The sequence below is a fragment of the Lathamus discolor genome, chromosome 2, assembly GCF_037157495.1.
Source record: "Lathamus discolor isolate bLatDis1 chromosome 2, bLatDis1.hap1, whole genome shotgun sequence".
Lineage (NCBI taxonomy): Eukaryota > Metazoa > Chordata > Aves > Psittaciformes > Psittacidae > Lathamus > Lathamus discolor.
In genome coordinates this window covers 5,982,512-5,999,403 of record NC_088885.1, presented here as the reverse complement: position 1 = coordinate 5,999,403, position 16,892 = coordinate 5,982,512, and the positions used below count along the sequence as shown (strand labels likewise).

The following is a 16,892-nucleotide window of genomic DNA, read 5'->3' as shown; positions in this document are numbered from 1 at the left end:
GGCTGACCTCTCCTTCCAGAAGTCAATCATACTGAGGGTTTTTTCGCCACTAACACCACCAGTTTAGAAGTTTACTAACACCTCAATCAAAATGCTAAACAATTATGGCTTATTATTTCCCCATCTGTAATATGCTGCGTAGCTTCAAAATTTGTACATCAAGTGAAGTATCTCTTCTCATAAATTGAAGGTGCCACATAACAATACCTTGCACAGCTTGCTTTCCCTTTACATACGTGCATTCTGAAACACTTCATCCTTTGATTTTATGTAAAACTGCTAAAATAGCTATAAGTGATCTCCTTGTATTAAAAAGGTTTTGCTCTCCCCAAGACAATTCACTCCTGATTTAAGTAATAGAATAGGATGCAATTAATTCTGAAGCTGCATTCTTTAACTGAATAAAAGCTTCTAAGTGGGGTTTATGTTGCTGTTTACTCCACCTGTAGGACTAAACAGATTTCACTTAACAAGAGGCTGTCAAATATGATCAATACTGATGAAGATTGCTCTTGTGATTCTCACAAAGACAGAAGATTTTAAAATGAAAACCATTCCCTGTGTATAAATACGAACACAACTAAAACTTTCATAAGGACATGCTTCATTCAGAAATGCAAAACGTACGTGAAGTCTCATCTGGTTTAGGGAAACTCCAGCAAGAGTGTAAAGAAAACCCATCAAGAGAAGATTCACTGTTGAGACTGAGGTACCTGAAACTGTTCAAAACACAGTACAACAGCAGACATAGGAGCAAAACCAACCCATGCATAACGCATACACGAATGTAGCTGGATTGTTTAGACTAACAGTGAGTAACAGCAATCAGGGACATAAGGAGAAAGCCATTTTCTCCAGAAAAACCTGCCAGGTTTTTGTCAGCACTCTTTCAGACAAAGCACTTTGTTGAGATGACGCACAGCCTTGCTATTTGCTGACTGATTCAGAAAGGGGCAGTGGGATGCACCGATGGGACCTGCTTCCAATGGCAAGCAAGAACGTGCACATTTTGTGAGAATAACAGCTAAGCCGCAATCTTATTAGGTAAATAACTGAGTGGAACAATTCAATGGATCTGGTTTTGTGTGTTTTGTTTTCCTCCTGCAGCAGTAGCTCAGGAACTCAAAGAGCAAAAGATAGGAACCCAAGCATTAGTGATTCATTATCACATTGACTTTAAAGACAACAGCTGCTAGCTTCTTCCCTTTTTGGCTTTGAACAGCCAGATGAGCTCATTTATTTCCAACTGATCACATGCCTTGTGGCAGAAGCATACATACTGGCCACTCCTTACTTTCCTGTTGAAGTGGATTCTTCTAACTCTTCAAACCCCACATTCTGATAAGTCGAGAGCTTTGAGCCGTTAAAGCAAAACCAAGGTCACTTTTAATCCCCCTGGAAGCCGTTAGTCCTAATAAACCTACTACTAGAAAAAATTACAATGTATTCTGAAGCAGATAAAGTGTGACTAAGCAGAATGTTCTTTTGGTTCATTTTCTTGCTACAAAGTGAGCTCATCCATGTTAAAAAAGAAAGTGCAAAAGTCAACAGAATTAGTTTCAGAAAACAGAGTTTGACAGGAAACCAAAATGAAGGTGTTGGTTATGTTGCCTCCTTGGCTTCCTGCCTTAATTCACATTTTGTGAGTTCTAAACCACAGAAAATATAACAATTTGGGTTGTATTTTCAAAACGAACACACACACAAAACTTCACTGCCATGAGTCAGAATGGTGATGGTCCACTTGTTAGGACCCAGGCAGAACCCTCCTCCAGCCTTCCCACTTGATTCTGAGACACTACACCGAAACACTGTTTGAGAAGTTAAAAACTGACCATTTCACAGACTTTTATTGTGAAAACATTAAAACCCTACTTTACTGTCTCATTGTACTGGAGAAGTGCCTAGTGACATGCACATTATGAAGCAGTGTGCAACTTGCTTGGTCTTTTTTTGATGTGTTTTGCTTTTACGGCTATAAATTCTCTTGCAGATACAGGACAGAAAGCCAACTGAGCACATTTTTACTCACTGTAACCCATTTACTTATATATACACATCTGGACAGCCACACAGGACAGATCAAAGGCAATAGTTGTGCTCAATCTGAAGCCCTGATCCTGCTATTGGATTTGCTTCAATGCACTTTTACTGACTAGCAAGCTCTGATGTGATTACGGAGTAAACTCAGTAAGCACCGGCACAGAGATGTTAACAAAGCAGAAGAGGCAAGGAGGATGGAAGTCTCAATCGGCAATAAAAGGAAGTTAATGAAGGCATCTGAAGCAATGCAGTGTCAGAGTTTAGGACCAGGGATTTTCTAATAGGGAGCAGCATAAAACGAGTATGAGGGCGCATTATCCAAATGCTGACGGTAACTTTTGGATTTAGCTAAAGTAAAAATCCACCATGCCAGCAGACAAGCAGTAAAGTCTTTATAAAGCACAGAGCAGGAGAACGTAAGGGTTAGTGTAGATGCAGCTGGGTCAGCATCTTACTTGCCTTTGCAGTCTCTGTTACTGTGTTATTTGTTCTTGATATTCTTTTTTAGTATTTAATGAATCTTCCTATTTGACAGTAGCATATCCAAAATGCCTTTTTGCAGCCCAGGAGGAATAAGTCTGTCAGTCATATGTGAAATGGTCTGCAGGCTTAAAGAACAGTAACAACTGTTTCCAGACAGCTCTGAGAAAAACTCTATTATACTACTGGTATAGTAGTACAGAACTGGGTTGCGAAAAGCCTAACCATTCTAACTCTAAAATGTGTTTCCAATTCAGCAAGCTTCATGCAAATTCTTTTAACCTTTGGAAGATGATCTGCCTTCCTCTATTTGTACGAACTTACTGTCCTCCATTGTGAGTTATTACTCTTGGAGGAAATAAAAGCATTCTTCATTAGTTCCAAATTGTGTTTTTTCTTGGGTTTGTGAAAGGGGATTTCTGCATTCAGCTTTTCAATTAAAACCTTCAAAATTAATTAGCTTCTACTCAGCTCTGCTCTTTCCAGACGCCTTCTTAAGCAAGGACTGAATTCAGACAAAGACATCCTTGCAAAAGAGCTATTGTAGTGCAAGTTCAAATGCTGCTAAGAGAACTATACCATTACAAATTCCAATAATTATGTTTCATTTCAACATATCTTAAGATGTGTTTATCATCAGGGTATATCTTTCATGCGCTACCTCTAATAAAAATTTAACAACTCACAATAAGCAGTTTCATATCCTTGTCTGGACAGCAAAATCCTGTACTACTACAACCTAAAAACAAAAAACCTCTCAAATGGTGTCTGTATATTCCTCAGATACAAGGTTTCAGGAAGGAAACAGATTTCCTCATCCTGTTAGTGTTCATAAACTGCCAAGATATCAGCCGGATGAACTCTTCCCACACTGAGGGGCAACAGGCGCTTTGTATGTTATTAAGCGATAAACCAGTGTATTCACTGCACAGTTAAAGACTATTAGGTTGAATCACCAAAACACTGTTCCTCCTCTAATCAGGAGAAAGAACTCCTTCACACACAAAATATGAAAGCATTGGGTTACGATTGTTCAGCTGCTGAAAGGTGAGGCACTGATCAAACAGCATTCAGGCAGCTTGTCCGTCACTCAAACTAGAAGTATTAAATGCCAATACTGAAGTACGCTCTTTAACCCGCTCACAAAGAGACCAAACTCTTCGTTTCTACCTGATGCATGAAAACAGGATGGTCATATATAAACTAAACCCCATGGGAGAGTAATTCTTTAGCTGCAGAAGAACAAAAATTGCTGTCCCTTGACTCTATCTAATTTTACCTCAACTATACTTAAAAGTTGCATGCTACACCAGAAGCATCCTTGGCACGTCAAACGGTAGTTCTGACTTTGCAGTTTACTGACACACTAACAAAGAAAACACAGTGAACTGGAAAGCTACGAACCCTGATGCAACTCTTACAAAGCAGAATAGAGGTATTACTATCAAAATTACTTATAGAGCTGATGCTAGTCATTACTTTAAATGTCAAGCAATGAATCTTTAACACTCTAGCATATCCTTTGTAATTTGCCCAATACTTTCGTTAGCTGGTTATCATTCAGACCGATTTGCAGTTAAACCCAGCTATAAGGAACTTTTTTTCCTAACCAAGATGATACCTACGCACACATTTATACGCTTGGCCAGGTTTTAATTTGTACAAGCTATTGTATTAGAAAACACAGATTTGCTTATTTTCTTTCTACGTTTTGTTGTGATCTGTGTCAAATAACTTTAAGTTTGAAATGAATAAAATATAGTATCGAGTAAATCAAGTAAATAAAATATATTTAAATATAAATGCATTCAGAATGCAAATACTTAAGAAAATCTGTTAAGATACTTAAAATTTATATCACATCACATTTGCAGCAAAATGTTATTTTTTTGAGCAAAGGAAAATATTTCATGTAAGTACCGAATGAAACCAACAATATCAAATATTTTTGGACATGAGAGCCTTCAAGTTTTTAATATTTATAGATGCTAATCTCTTTGCCCAGCTTTTTATTCCAAGGCTAGAAAGGAAAGGGAGGTTGGTTGATTTTTTTCCCCCCAATTTCCATAAGAACTGTCATTTAAAAAGCAAAAAATACTATTTGCACCAGCAGAAGAGCTTCCAGTTAGCAAAAGTAATGTCATTACCCCTACAGAGCCTCATTCCAGGTGCTCAGCCAGAAAATTCTACAGTTCTGCCTTTTCAAATCTTTGGCTGAATTAAGTAATCCAATATATGAAGTCAGGGTCTTACTGCAGGCTGTCATTATTTCGCATTGATTTTTAAATTCTATTGTACTTCCTACTTCAGTGTTTCTTGACCATAACCAGTGATCACAAAAGCATAAAAGGAGAGGTTACAATGCAACAGTAAAAGCATTATTCATTCTGTGAACAATAGAAACAGTCAAAATTAGTAAAAAAGTTCTTTTCCATCAAAAATGCTTAAATACAGAAGAAAGTGTAACGTGGTTCAGAGTTGACAAGTCACTGTTCCTACCAGCATTCCTACTCAAATGCAAACTTATGTTTGATATTAACAGCAGGGCTTCCAAATTTCCCTGTTTCATTTTCCCCTATAGAAGGAAAAATGCTCCTTATTTTAATCACTCAACTAAGCAACATATAAAGGCTGCATGCAAGTTACTTCAGAATGAAATACCAGTATTTAACCAGAAATGCACGGCTTATGTGTTATTACTGGTGTTACAATAGCAGCAGAGGCTTCCATCAAGTGTGGGGGTCCACTGCTACATGTGCTAATTATAGAGCTAATTACTTATTCAGCTTTTCCTGACTAGTTTACGAGAGAGGAAGCAGCACTATCCCTACTTATAGATGCAAAGTCAAGGTTCAAAAGGAGAGACTTACTCTGAGTGTGTATGGAGAACTAAAGCACAAAGAAAACTAAAAAGAGTATTTAGAAAGCTTACTTATAATACTGAAGGCATTTAAAATAAGAATGCATCATCACCCATACATAAAGTTTAAGAAATTGGCTCCATCACAAGAGAAACAAGACTTGGTGGAACCAGAGTGCAATTTGGAATATGAATGTGGGAAATCTTTCTTTGGACTATAGGCGAGTGTTTTTCACCAGAAATCTGAATCCCAGGACAGAATTGTTGGCTATTTCAAAATAATACAGCCTCCTTACCATAGTAGTTAAATGCACATATGTTCTCCTGATAAGACTGCTTCATAACTTTGACTGTGTCTAAAGAGATTGTGATTTTCATGTTCAGTCCTAAAATTCTGCATACAATAATCACCACACAGTCGGGTTTTTTTATGCTAACTGCACTGAATTATAACGCACAGTCTTCGGACCACACATGCAAAGTGTTATCTTTAAATACAGACAGAAGCCAAGGACAATGCACTCCCAGTTATATACGCTTCCTTTTCAGTCTTGCATCAGGGAGGGATCCACAAAATGTTTATCGTTCTCATTCTCCAGTGATTTTAGTACTAAGAAAGGACTTGCTTCTCTAGTATTAAAACATCACAGGGTTAAGCTTTACATTTGACAAGTTACATTAAGACACCCTTGTCTTCCTTGTCACTGTATCAGATGTATCTGATAATTCTGTATTCCCTAACGTGTATCCGAATTCCAATTTCACAAGGCACTTTAAGTAATTAGCCTGAACCTCTTCTGCCTCCATTTCAAGCAGTGTGGAAAACAAAGTCATGGCAATCACTTCCATTCAAGTGTAATTCTAATTATAGTAGGTAGTACTTCATAACGTAAGAGAATATTAACCAGAAACAGCTTTTTCCAGGTAGATCAAGTCTGATGCCACTCTTTATTCTAAACACTTAAGCTTGCATTAAAACACCTTAAGAAGACTGGAAATAAAAACACAATAAAAAAACCCACTCTTCCTAACACATCTTGCTATTCCCTGAGCTCTGCCCCATGTTACTGCTGCGAACAAGAGCAGCCTTTCTTTGGCACTGAACATTGTTCCAGGGCCATGCACAACTCTCAAATAGAAGCAATTTACTAGCTCTGCTCTGTAAACACTTGAATACAGAACGTTTTAGGATGACAGTTGAAAATAAAACTGTTAAAACTGCATCCAAGAGCTAACATTAGGTCCAAAACCACACAGCAATTTGTGGCTAGTCTTAATGTAGACTATATTTCTACCTTCCCACATACATCTTGGGACTTCTCCCAGTAAACCTTAAAAGCAATCGCTGAACTCCAGCATGCGCGTATCTTATTTCACTTGCTTTAACTGCACCAAGCAACTCAGCCCACTTGGGATTCAGACCTCAAGGTTTACTACTGTGACAGACCTTAAAAAAGATTCCCTGCCAGCCATTCCCACTCTCCACGAGACTGATCTGCAGCACAACATCCCTCAGCCTCCAGAGAATTCTACAAGAGTTGGATTTTGATTGGACGCTCCTTTAGGCTTCTTAGTTTACAGCCCTCTGCCATGGTTCTCTTTACCTGAATTCCTAAAAGAAACACTTGTAGTCCAAAGACTCTGAAACAATTGTTTGGAAAAGTGCTGTTTCTATCCTACATGTAGCTCTTCACGCTGCCATCCATACTCAGGAGCAGCTGGCACAGGGATTCCTTATGCAAGCCCCGTCTTGAAATTTTCTTCCTTCTCCTTTCTCTGCCTAGCCTGAAGAAATCCACCTATGTATGCAAGGGAAAAGAAACTAAAAGCAGAAAGAGAGATCTGAGCACCACAAGCTTCAAGTTTGTTTAGGAATTACGAGAGAGGCGACAAGATAGACACGGAATTCAGGGGTAAGTTGATGCATGTACTATGTTACAGGCATTTTTTTGCGAACCTTTTGCCTGGAACATCAATACAAAGTTTATTTCTATAAATACCTTTCCACATCTCTGATGCAATGTGTGGAGCCATAGGTGCAACCATAATACAGAGTGAAGCCAAAGCATCTTCAAATTCTGTGCTGTGGAGAAGAAGAGGCCGGGAAGCTTGCTAAGCAAAAGGTAAGGAAAAGAAAATTAATTGTTAATATTCTGAGGTGGGGGTAATGTAATTTAATTATGAAGAAAATACAGTAGTAAAACCTAAAATCAGTATCTATGCTTAGGACAATGTAATTTCACAATAAATTGGAAACTTATGAAAATTTCTGGAGCATTAAAATCACAACTCTCGGTCACTGTGTGTTCTCTAACACTTGGAAGCTAATCCTGAAGAGGCTGATGCAGTTCCTTAGGGATCTGCTCTAGCCCTGGAGTCTGAACACAGACCCGTGTGGCACTGAAAAACATTCTGAGTGCTGCCATTTCTGGAAGTGCAATCTTAGATAAAACCAGAGCTATCTGAGAAGAGGTGAAGTACTTGTATAAGAGAGTCAAACTGTGCAGAATGCAGCATGGGGTTTGTTGGGATAAGGTTCCGTTGTACCGGATCCTACGGTAGCTTAGGTAAAGCTGGATTTAGTGACAAACTGAGGTTTTAGAGCTGAAGGAAGCTTTGGGAATGAAAAGTGCAGCACAGCCTTTTACAATTTGATGTTCAGATTGCTTTGGTAAAGTGTTCACCTTCTTTAGTATGGAACATTTTCAATTTATTGCAAATGGTGCTATATAGGCAAAATCTGAACTTTCATTCTTCTATTTGTTTTGTCTTACATGGAAAAGATAAGCACTAAAAGTGGCCAGATGAACTTCTTTTTTCTTTGCCTGTTTCATAGAATCATAGAATAGTTAAGAGTTGGAAAGGACCTTAAGATCATCCAGTTCCAACCCCCTGCCATGGGCACAGATGCACACACTAAACCATGTCACCCAAGACTCGGTCCAACCTGGCCTTGAACGCTGCCAGGGATGGAGATCACATTTCATGGTAAATTCAGATTCTGCATTTATTTTGTATTTGCCCTCTAATGAAACAGCACAGAAAACCATATCAACTTATGAGAATTATTTGGGGGCTGTGATGAACGCCCATTGTCATCTTCTAGAAAACTGTCCAAACCCAGCCATTTGTTTGACACAAACCACAAACGTTATCAGATGGCATCTTCTTATCACTGAGACTAGTTTTAGTAACTATATTTAATCCTCACCCACCTCCCCACTTCCTCCTTACAAATTGGAGTAGAAGAGGAAGTGTCTGCGTGCTATATGGAAACTTGTTCTTGAAAGATACTGCACTGACTTCTTCAGTTAAGAACTATGTCAGTGTTCAAACACTTGGCTGTCTATAGGATGCTGTTTGTGTCCACCAGTACAAGTGCATTTGAATCTCTGAGCTGGAGATAAAAGAAACATGTATCCTCTTCCCAGCACTACACAGTATCCCAGACTCAGTTTAGTCAGTACAGCCCTTGTGCACACCTTCAAATTCCTTGACTTTGCCAATAATCTCCTTGGAATCCATGAAGTGTAAAAAGGTATTTCAATAAAGAAGGTGAAAACATCCACATTTTTATGTGATTTCTGGTTACCGTTATATACGTGAAGGATTGCCCAACCAGATTTAATAGTAACAAAAATCACAGTAATAGTTTATACCAAGCCTAGCCACTCTATGAGTCTATGATTATATTTGATCTGTTGCCAATGGCTGATAAACAACATAATCTAAATAAAAAATGCTGAAGACTTAACATTTGTTTTTAAAAAGGGGACTCTGCAAACTCTATTACTAGCAGGCAGTTCCAGTGCTGAAGGCTGGCTCTGAGGAACGCAAGATTATGTGTGATCTTCCTTGCAAAGAATAACCCTTTTCCTTACATCAGAATGTTTGTAGTTCTATAACGCACTACTATATGTAGCTACATACGCAACTTGGTCAAAACCAACAGAAAACAAAGAACAGACCTTAAAAAAAAAAAAAGTATCCTTTTGAAATTACAGGATGCAGATGTGAACATCAGAACCTAGAGGCTCTACTACCACCAAGCTCTTCCTGCAAACCTGTGTATTTCGCGGTTACAGCGACACCAGAACATGCTGCTTTTGAACTCAGAGGCTCTCGATTTAGTAGCAATGTTTATGACAGTAAATGGTTTACAGAAAGCTGGACTTCTAGTTCAGGCAGCTCCTGCTTTGTATTAAGACTTAAAGGAACAGGGTCTGAGAGAAAAATACTTTCATTAATGTCATGTACTTACCTGAAGTACATTGGTGAGGCTCATCAGTCGGGAAATAGCTGCATTGAATAAATGATCCTTTGTGAAGTACTCTGTCACCTTGTATTAGAAGAAAAGGTCTATCACTAATTACATGAAATTCTCAAATATGGCATATTGAGGTTTTACATTAAAAAGAATTATTGATAATCAATTTGTGAAATATGCCCATCTTACCTCTTACATGAGAATCATGAGATGCAAACATATCACTTATGCAGTCATATGTGTGTATGGGAAAATAATAATCATCATCCAAAAATTCCACAAACCAGGTTGCTCCAAGCCCCATCCAGCCTGGCCTTGAACACTGCCAGGGATGGGGCAGCCACAGCTTCTCTGGGCACCCTGTGCCAGCACCTCAGCACCCTCACAGGGAAGAATTTGTTCCTCATATCTAACCTAAATCTCTCCTGTTTCAGTTTGAACCCATCACCCCTTGTCCTATCGCTACAGTCCCTGATGAAGAGACCCTCTCCAGCATCCTTGTAGCCCCTTCAAACACTGGAAGCTGCTCTGAGGTCTCCACACAGCTTCTCTTCTCCAGGTTGAACAGCCCCAGTGTTCTCGGCCTTTCTTTTTATGGGAGGTGCTCCAGCCCCTGACCATCCCTTGTGGCCTTCTCTGGACTTGCTCCAACAGCTCCATGTCCTTCTGATGTTGAAGACATAATGTTGTAATCCCTTAGGGACATTATGTTACCTTCCCTTTGCTACAAGAGGCCTTTATACTTGCAAGTCCAGTTATGCTTGTAAAAGCTTGTCCATAGATTGCAAGATCATAATTCTAAAGTCTGTTAAAGAATGTGGAAGTTCCCTCACCACAGGGTTTAAAATATTTTTCTATGGATAAAAGCTTTTCCTGATTTAAGTTAATTTTGCGTAGATTTATGCTTCCTTTTGAGTCTTGGATAATGGAACTGACACCAATCACAGCATGAGCCAACACATAAGAGATGAACAAACATTTCAGTAATTTTTTGTTTAGCTAAATAGAATTAATTGTACAGAGAATAATTCACTTAATAATTATTAATAATTCATGTGGGGGCAAAACTTTTGGCTCTGTAAGTCAAGCGTGAGGTTCTAGCATAAGCAGCAACTTATTCAGTCATTTACAAACTATGTCAGTGTTTCTTCTAACCTCAGAAATCACCAGGTTCTTCTGCTCCCAGATCTTTCTGGCTTCAGCCTTCTCTTTCTTTTTCAGAAGCTCAGGATTTGGCACGGTTCCTGATGTCCTTGCTTCAATAAGTTTGGTTACAAGTGTCCAGAGGCGCGTCTGCCATCTCTGAACACCGGGCATAGCATCAGCTGAGATTAATGAAAGATGGCAGAAACAAATTTCAGTCACAATAAATGAACACAAAATTATACAGAAAAGTGGAAAGGGAACAGAATGCTAGAATTAAACTTTATTTATTTAATTTTAAAGAACCCACGCTGGAGCAGCTCATATAGAGCTGCTCTATAAAGCCCATGGGATGGAACTATGTTGAACAAGTTCATGGAGAACTGTCTCCTGTGGGAGGGACCTCACACTGGAGCAAGGGAAGAATGTGAGGAGTCCTCCCTCGGGAGGAAGAAGCAGCAGAGACAATGTGTGATGAACCAATCACAATCTCCATTCTCTGTCCCCCTGCGCTGCTCAGTGAAAGGAGGTAGAGAAAATCAGGAGTGAAGTTGAGCCCAGGAAGAACAGAGGGATACAGGGAAGGTGTTGTTAAGATTTGGGTTTATTTCTCATTATCCTATTCTGATTTTCAGTAGTAATAAACTGAACTAATATCCCGAAGTTGAGTCTGTTTTGCCCATGATGGTAACTGGCGAATGTTCTCTCCCTGCCCTCATCTCAACCCATCAGCTTTTCATTGCATTTTAGTCCCCCTGTTCAGTTGAAGACAGAGCGTGATAGAGCGGCTCTGGTGGACATCCAGACAAGGTCAAACCCATCACCAACAAATCAAGCTTGCTTGAGTTCTTCAATTTAAACATTCACTATTCTGTTATCATTAAGAAATTTAGACCAAAGTTTGAAGATTTAAGAGATCCTTTTTACCTACTTACCATTTCCCCTCCTCCCCCTCCTCAAGTAACTTTAGGCTGCTAACATCTTTTGCCCACATTTTCCAACACTCTTAACAGAACATGACTCCGAAATCTTCCTTTGTAATTCTCAAGTGGAAACAGGTTAGTTCAAATGACTAAATGCATTTTTGCTAGCATTATACCTGCAAGTGCTTAGCTTTCTTTAATACAGTCTAATCACCAAGCTCTAGTATACTTTACAACTAAGATTTTGTACCCACAATTCTCACATGTAATTATTCCAGTTTCAAGGTGGAAAAATATAGCAAGAGACTGTGCATCACTGAATTTGCTGCTTCAGAGGGAATTATGTACCAGTGTACTGTTAGGGATGCATGAGTTAAAGCCTGATTCCAAGAGAGTGGTATTTTTAAGAGACCTTTTCACATGCCTTGCTTTGTACTGTTGTGATTAGACTGTGATAGAAAGCCAAATGAGAAAGCTCACAAAGCCTCCAGTACATACAATAGTGCAGTAACATCTAAATGAACACATATGAATGTAAAAGGTGATAGACACCAACTGAAATAATGCTTACTGCAGACTGAACCAACTAGCAAGAAACTAACGCAAGCAGCAGCACACCTCTTTAAATGAGGCACGGAGCATTTGATTAAATGCCTTATGCAACAAGAGGGCTAGATTTAAAGGAATGTGTAAGACTACATTAAAATGTATGAACCACAATGGTAAAAGAAATTAAGATTTGTCAGTGTGACAAATTGCATGATGGCAGTAAATAAATGCGTAAGAGGGTAAATCTTAACTTCCTCAAGAAATAAGCTCATAAAAACTGTCACGTGTGTACAAACATTAGTCACTAGCAACCCTGATTATCTTCTAATGAGATTCTTCCAAGAAGTATTTCATAGTCCAGGTTACAAAAACCACTGCAGAGGTAAATAAATAGAAATACTAAAATATTGCTAAGTGTTACCTGCAATCTGATATGATTAAAAAAAGCAGCTTATAATGAAGAAAATATTAAAGTAATAATTTTCAGTCAATCAATCATAACTAATAAAAAGACAAGAGAATGAAATCCAAGTTTGCAGAAGAAAATACCACTAAGCTCCTAAGAGGTAAGTTGCTTGCAATAACCTTCCAAGTCTGCCTCTCAGTATCAGCTTTGTGACCCCTTCTCTTTTGAAAGAAACAAACAATAAATCCTGCTCATTATACTTTTTTGGATTCAATTGTTCCAAAACTTGGGAATCAGGAACTACATTCATTTTGTGCTTAAAATATAACACACTAGGAAAAAAACCCAACCAACTAAAAGCCCCCAACAAACCAAACACAAACCAACAAAAGCACCAGAAACAATCCAACTTACTTTTAGCATCCCACAAAATATCTTGTTCTGGAGGAGCAGCAAACAGGATGTAAAGACGCAGGGTGTCAATGCCATACTCTTTCACTAACTCTTCAGGGTCTATTCCATTATGCTTAGATTTGCTCATTTTTTCCCAAGCAACTTGAAGCTTCTCACCAGTTTTTACGTGAACTGGTTCAGTTCCTAAATATTAATTCATATGCAAAATATTAGAACAAATTTGGCTCACTTGTAACACCAATTAATTTTGTTCCTTAACCATAAGAAGAAACAACTATTTCTAGTGGGATTTATTCGTTTCCAACCAGCTTAAAGAGGAAAAACACCCACTGTAAACACCCTCTTCGCTCATAAGGTTTCCCCCTTTAATGTTTTAACACCACTAACATGCCAATTCTTCCATTACATCATGACAGAAAGCATCCTTCTACCATTTGAAGCTGTATCTGGCACTCATCTTATGTGCTACCATGACAGCCCCTGAGATTTAAGCACTGTTAAAACCCTGACATTTAAAACCTCCTAGATAGGTGTACGGATTTGGTACAATTCTGAGCTGCACTTAGCTTTTACAAACACCAGATTTATAGGTGTTTGTTTTCGATTGCAGTAAGTTATCCTGGCAAGAACATGCCTTCTGTCACATTAATTTAGAGACGGAAAAGGGCATTTACACTAATATAGGTGCAACAAAGCAAAACCATCTACTCCAGGAAAGCCCTAGCTTTTCTAGATGAACACAGGATAGCAGACAGTGACAAACATAAGGGGGTTTGTACGCAGGAGAACAGCAAAAACATGGCTGCACAGAGGAGTGCTTAAGGAAGGCAAATATGACCAAACCACTCTTGTTGCTACAGGTCCGCAAGTCAGGACTTGCTGCTCCAGTTTATGCAGTGAAAGCACTGGAAAGAACATGAGAAACAGCACTCTTTCCTATACATATTTTACATTCCTAATAGCTACTGAATACACAAACGTGTGTGTTAGCTTTGCCATGATGCTTTTATAGGTAGTCTGTTTGCTGAGACTATGAGCTCCATTCAGCAAGCTGCTGATCACCGACTTCTGTTTTTTTTGGATTCTACTGGAGCTAAAATAATACCATAGCAGTGTTTCTGTGTTTGGATGTAATTCAAAGCTGCTGGATTAGTAGGGTCTGTGTGCCCCCAGAAGTGCATCTGCATCCAAAACTCACAGATACTGCTCTCCAGTTTAAATATAACAAGGATTAATTTTATCTTCCAGATTTTCCCAGCACTGACAATTGTACACTGAAGGAGTCCCTGACTTTCTGGATGCACCTATGCTGATTTTCCCATGCAGTCTCTCTTACCAGTGAGATCAACCTCTTCTCTCTTCAGACACTGGCCTGTTGTTGTTAGTCTGAACGTCTGATTCTTGATAAGACCTTGAACCAAGAGCTTATGGAAAGGCTCCCTAAGGACGGAAGGAAAAGAAACTTGTCTGTTGAAAAGAGCTGTCAAAAGCATACTTTCTGATAAGCCTCAGGTGTTGAGCCAATCAGGCACCATTACTTAATGAAACAAGAATTTCAAGTTGACTGTACATAAATGCTTGTCACCTTAGAAGGGACTTTGTGCATTTATTCATGGTGGCTGGCTGGCAAGTGTAAGTATTGATTTCTATTCTGCACACATTCTTGCATCCTGATTTAGTACTGAGTTATTCTAACGTCACCTTTCAAATTAGCATATGCATAATACACAAGCATTTCTTCGCCAACAGTGCGATTTCACTAGCTTCGAGCTAAATCTCCCTGCCTAAAAGCATTCAAGTACCTGGCCTCACTGTCTTACAAATATTTAGTTCTATCTCACTGCACATTTCCTTCTATAAACAGAGAAGATAGTTTCTCTAACACAAGCACTCGCATGCCTTGTCCCTTTGCAGGACTAGCCATGAAGACCTAGCTGTAAGAAAAACGTACCCTAGAAAAATGGCAATGTTGGAAAGTTCATACGACAGTGGATCAGCTTTTTTTAGCATCTTGCACATTACAACTTTCCTTTTCTAGCAAAATTTACATCTGAAGAGTAAACTCTTCTGCAGTGTGTGCATCACAGAGCTAGAGAGAGCCTTAAACGCACCAAAGCTAAGGGCAGCAGTGCACTACACACTAAACACTGCTCCATCTGATTGTTGCGGCCACCTCCTTTAATGATCTTGCATTTCTAATTCATTGAGTCAGATGTCTGTTGCTGTTTCCACTGAAAAGGACAACAAAATTCATCTCTAGAGGTTTTGCTCCCCACCCAAGAGGTCAGGAAAGCAAAGTAGTCCCAACAGCAATGGCAAAAAGAGCAGGGGCCAGGGAAGAGGTGGGGAGCCAGACCCAGAAGGCGTACACAGTCTGGGAGTCTTCTCATGGGATCCTCCAGCACAACCATATTGCTGATCACCATTTTGGAGGCCATGCTAATCAGCACTGGTTACTCCTGACTTACACCTCCTAACACTCACATTTGTGGCTCAACATTAAGTAAACTGCATCCTCCACACCTCCCCTAACCAGGCCCCACGTATCTACCAAAACAACTCATGTCAAGAGGATGCATGACTCCTGTTTACATACTTCTTAAAAAGCAAAAATCCATCTGAAGAAGAGACATTACAATCAGACTTCTACATTTTACTTCACACGCACAAAAAGCCATAATCCAAAATACTACTCACTTCTAAGGTGTTAATTTGGTATTTTACGTTATTAGGAAATATAAATTATATGAAAATTTATCTTGCTATTTAAACCATGCTAATTTATTTAATAACATGTTCTTTAATAATATACCAATTATGAATGTTTTAACTGTACTGAAGCAGATATCTTCCAAGTACTAGTCTTCAAGCTCTTTTGATGACCCTAAGTAAGGATATATTTGAAAGAAAAGCCTTCAATTGGGAGGAAAACATGACAGGCTTCATACTTTATCTCCAACATATTCATGTTTGAACACGAGTTTCCTTCCTTGCATATTTTCTATACTTAGAAGTATACTGTGCAAGTACTGGCACATAGCGGTGCATCATTCAGTCATGAAGCTGTACAAGTCTCTGCCATGCCACCTGGTTTCATCAACAATGTTAAGAGCAGCAATTCAGGCACCTCTAGAAATATTTTCTAGACAATATTTCAAAGGTTGCCTGCACATCCTCCTTAGAAATAAATTAAAGGAACTGCAGGAGAAGTCCAATTTAGACAGCAAAACCAAGAAAAGTATTTCAAAATAGGAGGCAGTAACTACCTAAAATCTCAAAGAATTATCACAAATTATCCAAGCGAATTAGAAGATGAAAACTGGGAACAACACCCTTGAAATCCTATCAGCAAATGGTGGGAAAGGTGCTTCAGGAGATAACTGTTCAGGATAGTTTCTTCTACAAACTAAAGACATTACACCAAGGAAAAATAAAACCAGTTTCCCCCCTCTCATTCAGTATTTTGGTCTGTTTGAGATCTCAAGCAGTTATTGAAATAGCTACACTTCCTGCTATCTAAAAGAAAGCTAATGGGGTATCCAGAACTTCCACATCAAATAGGGCTCTCCCCTGGAAGTGATTTTTCAAAGAACACTTCTTTTTAATGACAAACAGCTAGTTCAGATCCAATGCCAAGCTATTAAAAGCTGAAGGCGGGAATGAGCATTTCCTATTTTTGTTTATGCTGACAGAGGCTCCAAAAATGCAATACAAAATACATTACCAAGTATGGGGAAAAAACACCCCACGTGTTCCTAGTGAGAGACCACAGGAGAATGGAGATGTGTCCAAAATGAGAAAGACAGA

The 16,892-nt window shown here is 38.9% G+C and overlaps 1 protein-coding gene across 3 annotated transcripts in view; it reads right to left on the bottom strand.

The window, feature by feature from the left end:
- LARS2 (leucyl-tRNA synthetase 2, mitochondrial) overlaps positions 1 to 16,892 on the bottom strand; it is a 57,054-nt gene that overhangs the window by 6,198 nt on the left and 33,964 nt on the right. For all 3 annotated transcript variants that reach the window (XM_065665595.1, XM_065665594.1, XM_065665593.1), the window contains 5 exons: positions 14,422 to 14,525; positions 13,086 to 13,268; positions 10,806 to 10,975; positions 9,645 to 9,722; positions 7,384 to 7,495 (listed from right to left, as the gene is read on the bottom strand). In XM_065665595.1, the coding sequence (XP_065521667.1) occupies positions 7,384 to 7,495; positions 9,645 to 9,722; positions 10,806 to 10,975; positions 13,086 to 13,268; positions 14,422 to 14,525 (647 nt within the window). The remainder of the gene's footprint in view (positions 1 to 7,383; positions 7,496 to 9,644; positions 9,723 to 10,805; positions 10,976 to 13,085; positions 13,269 to 14,421; positions 14,526 to 16,892) is intronic.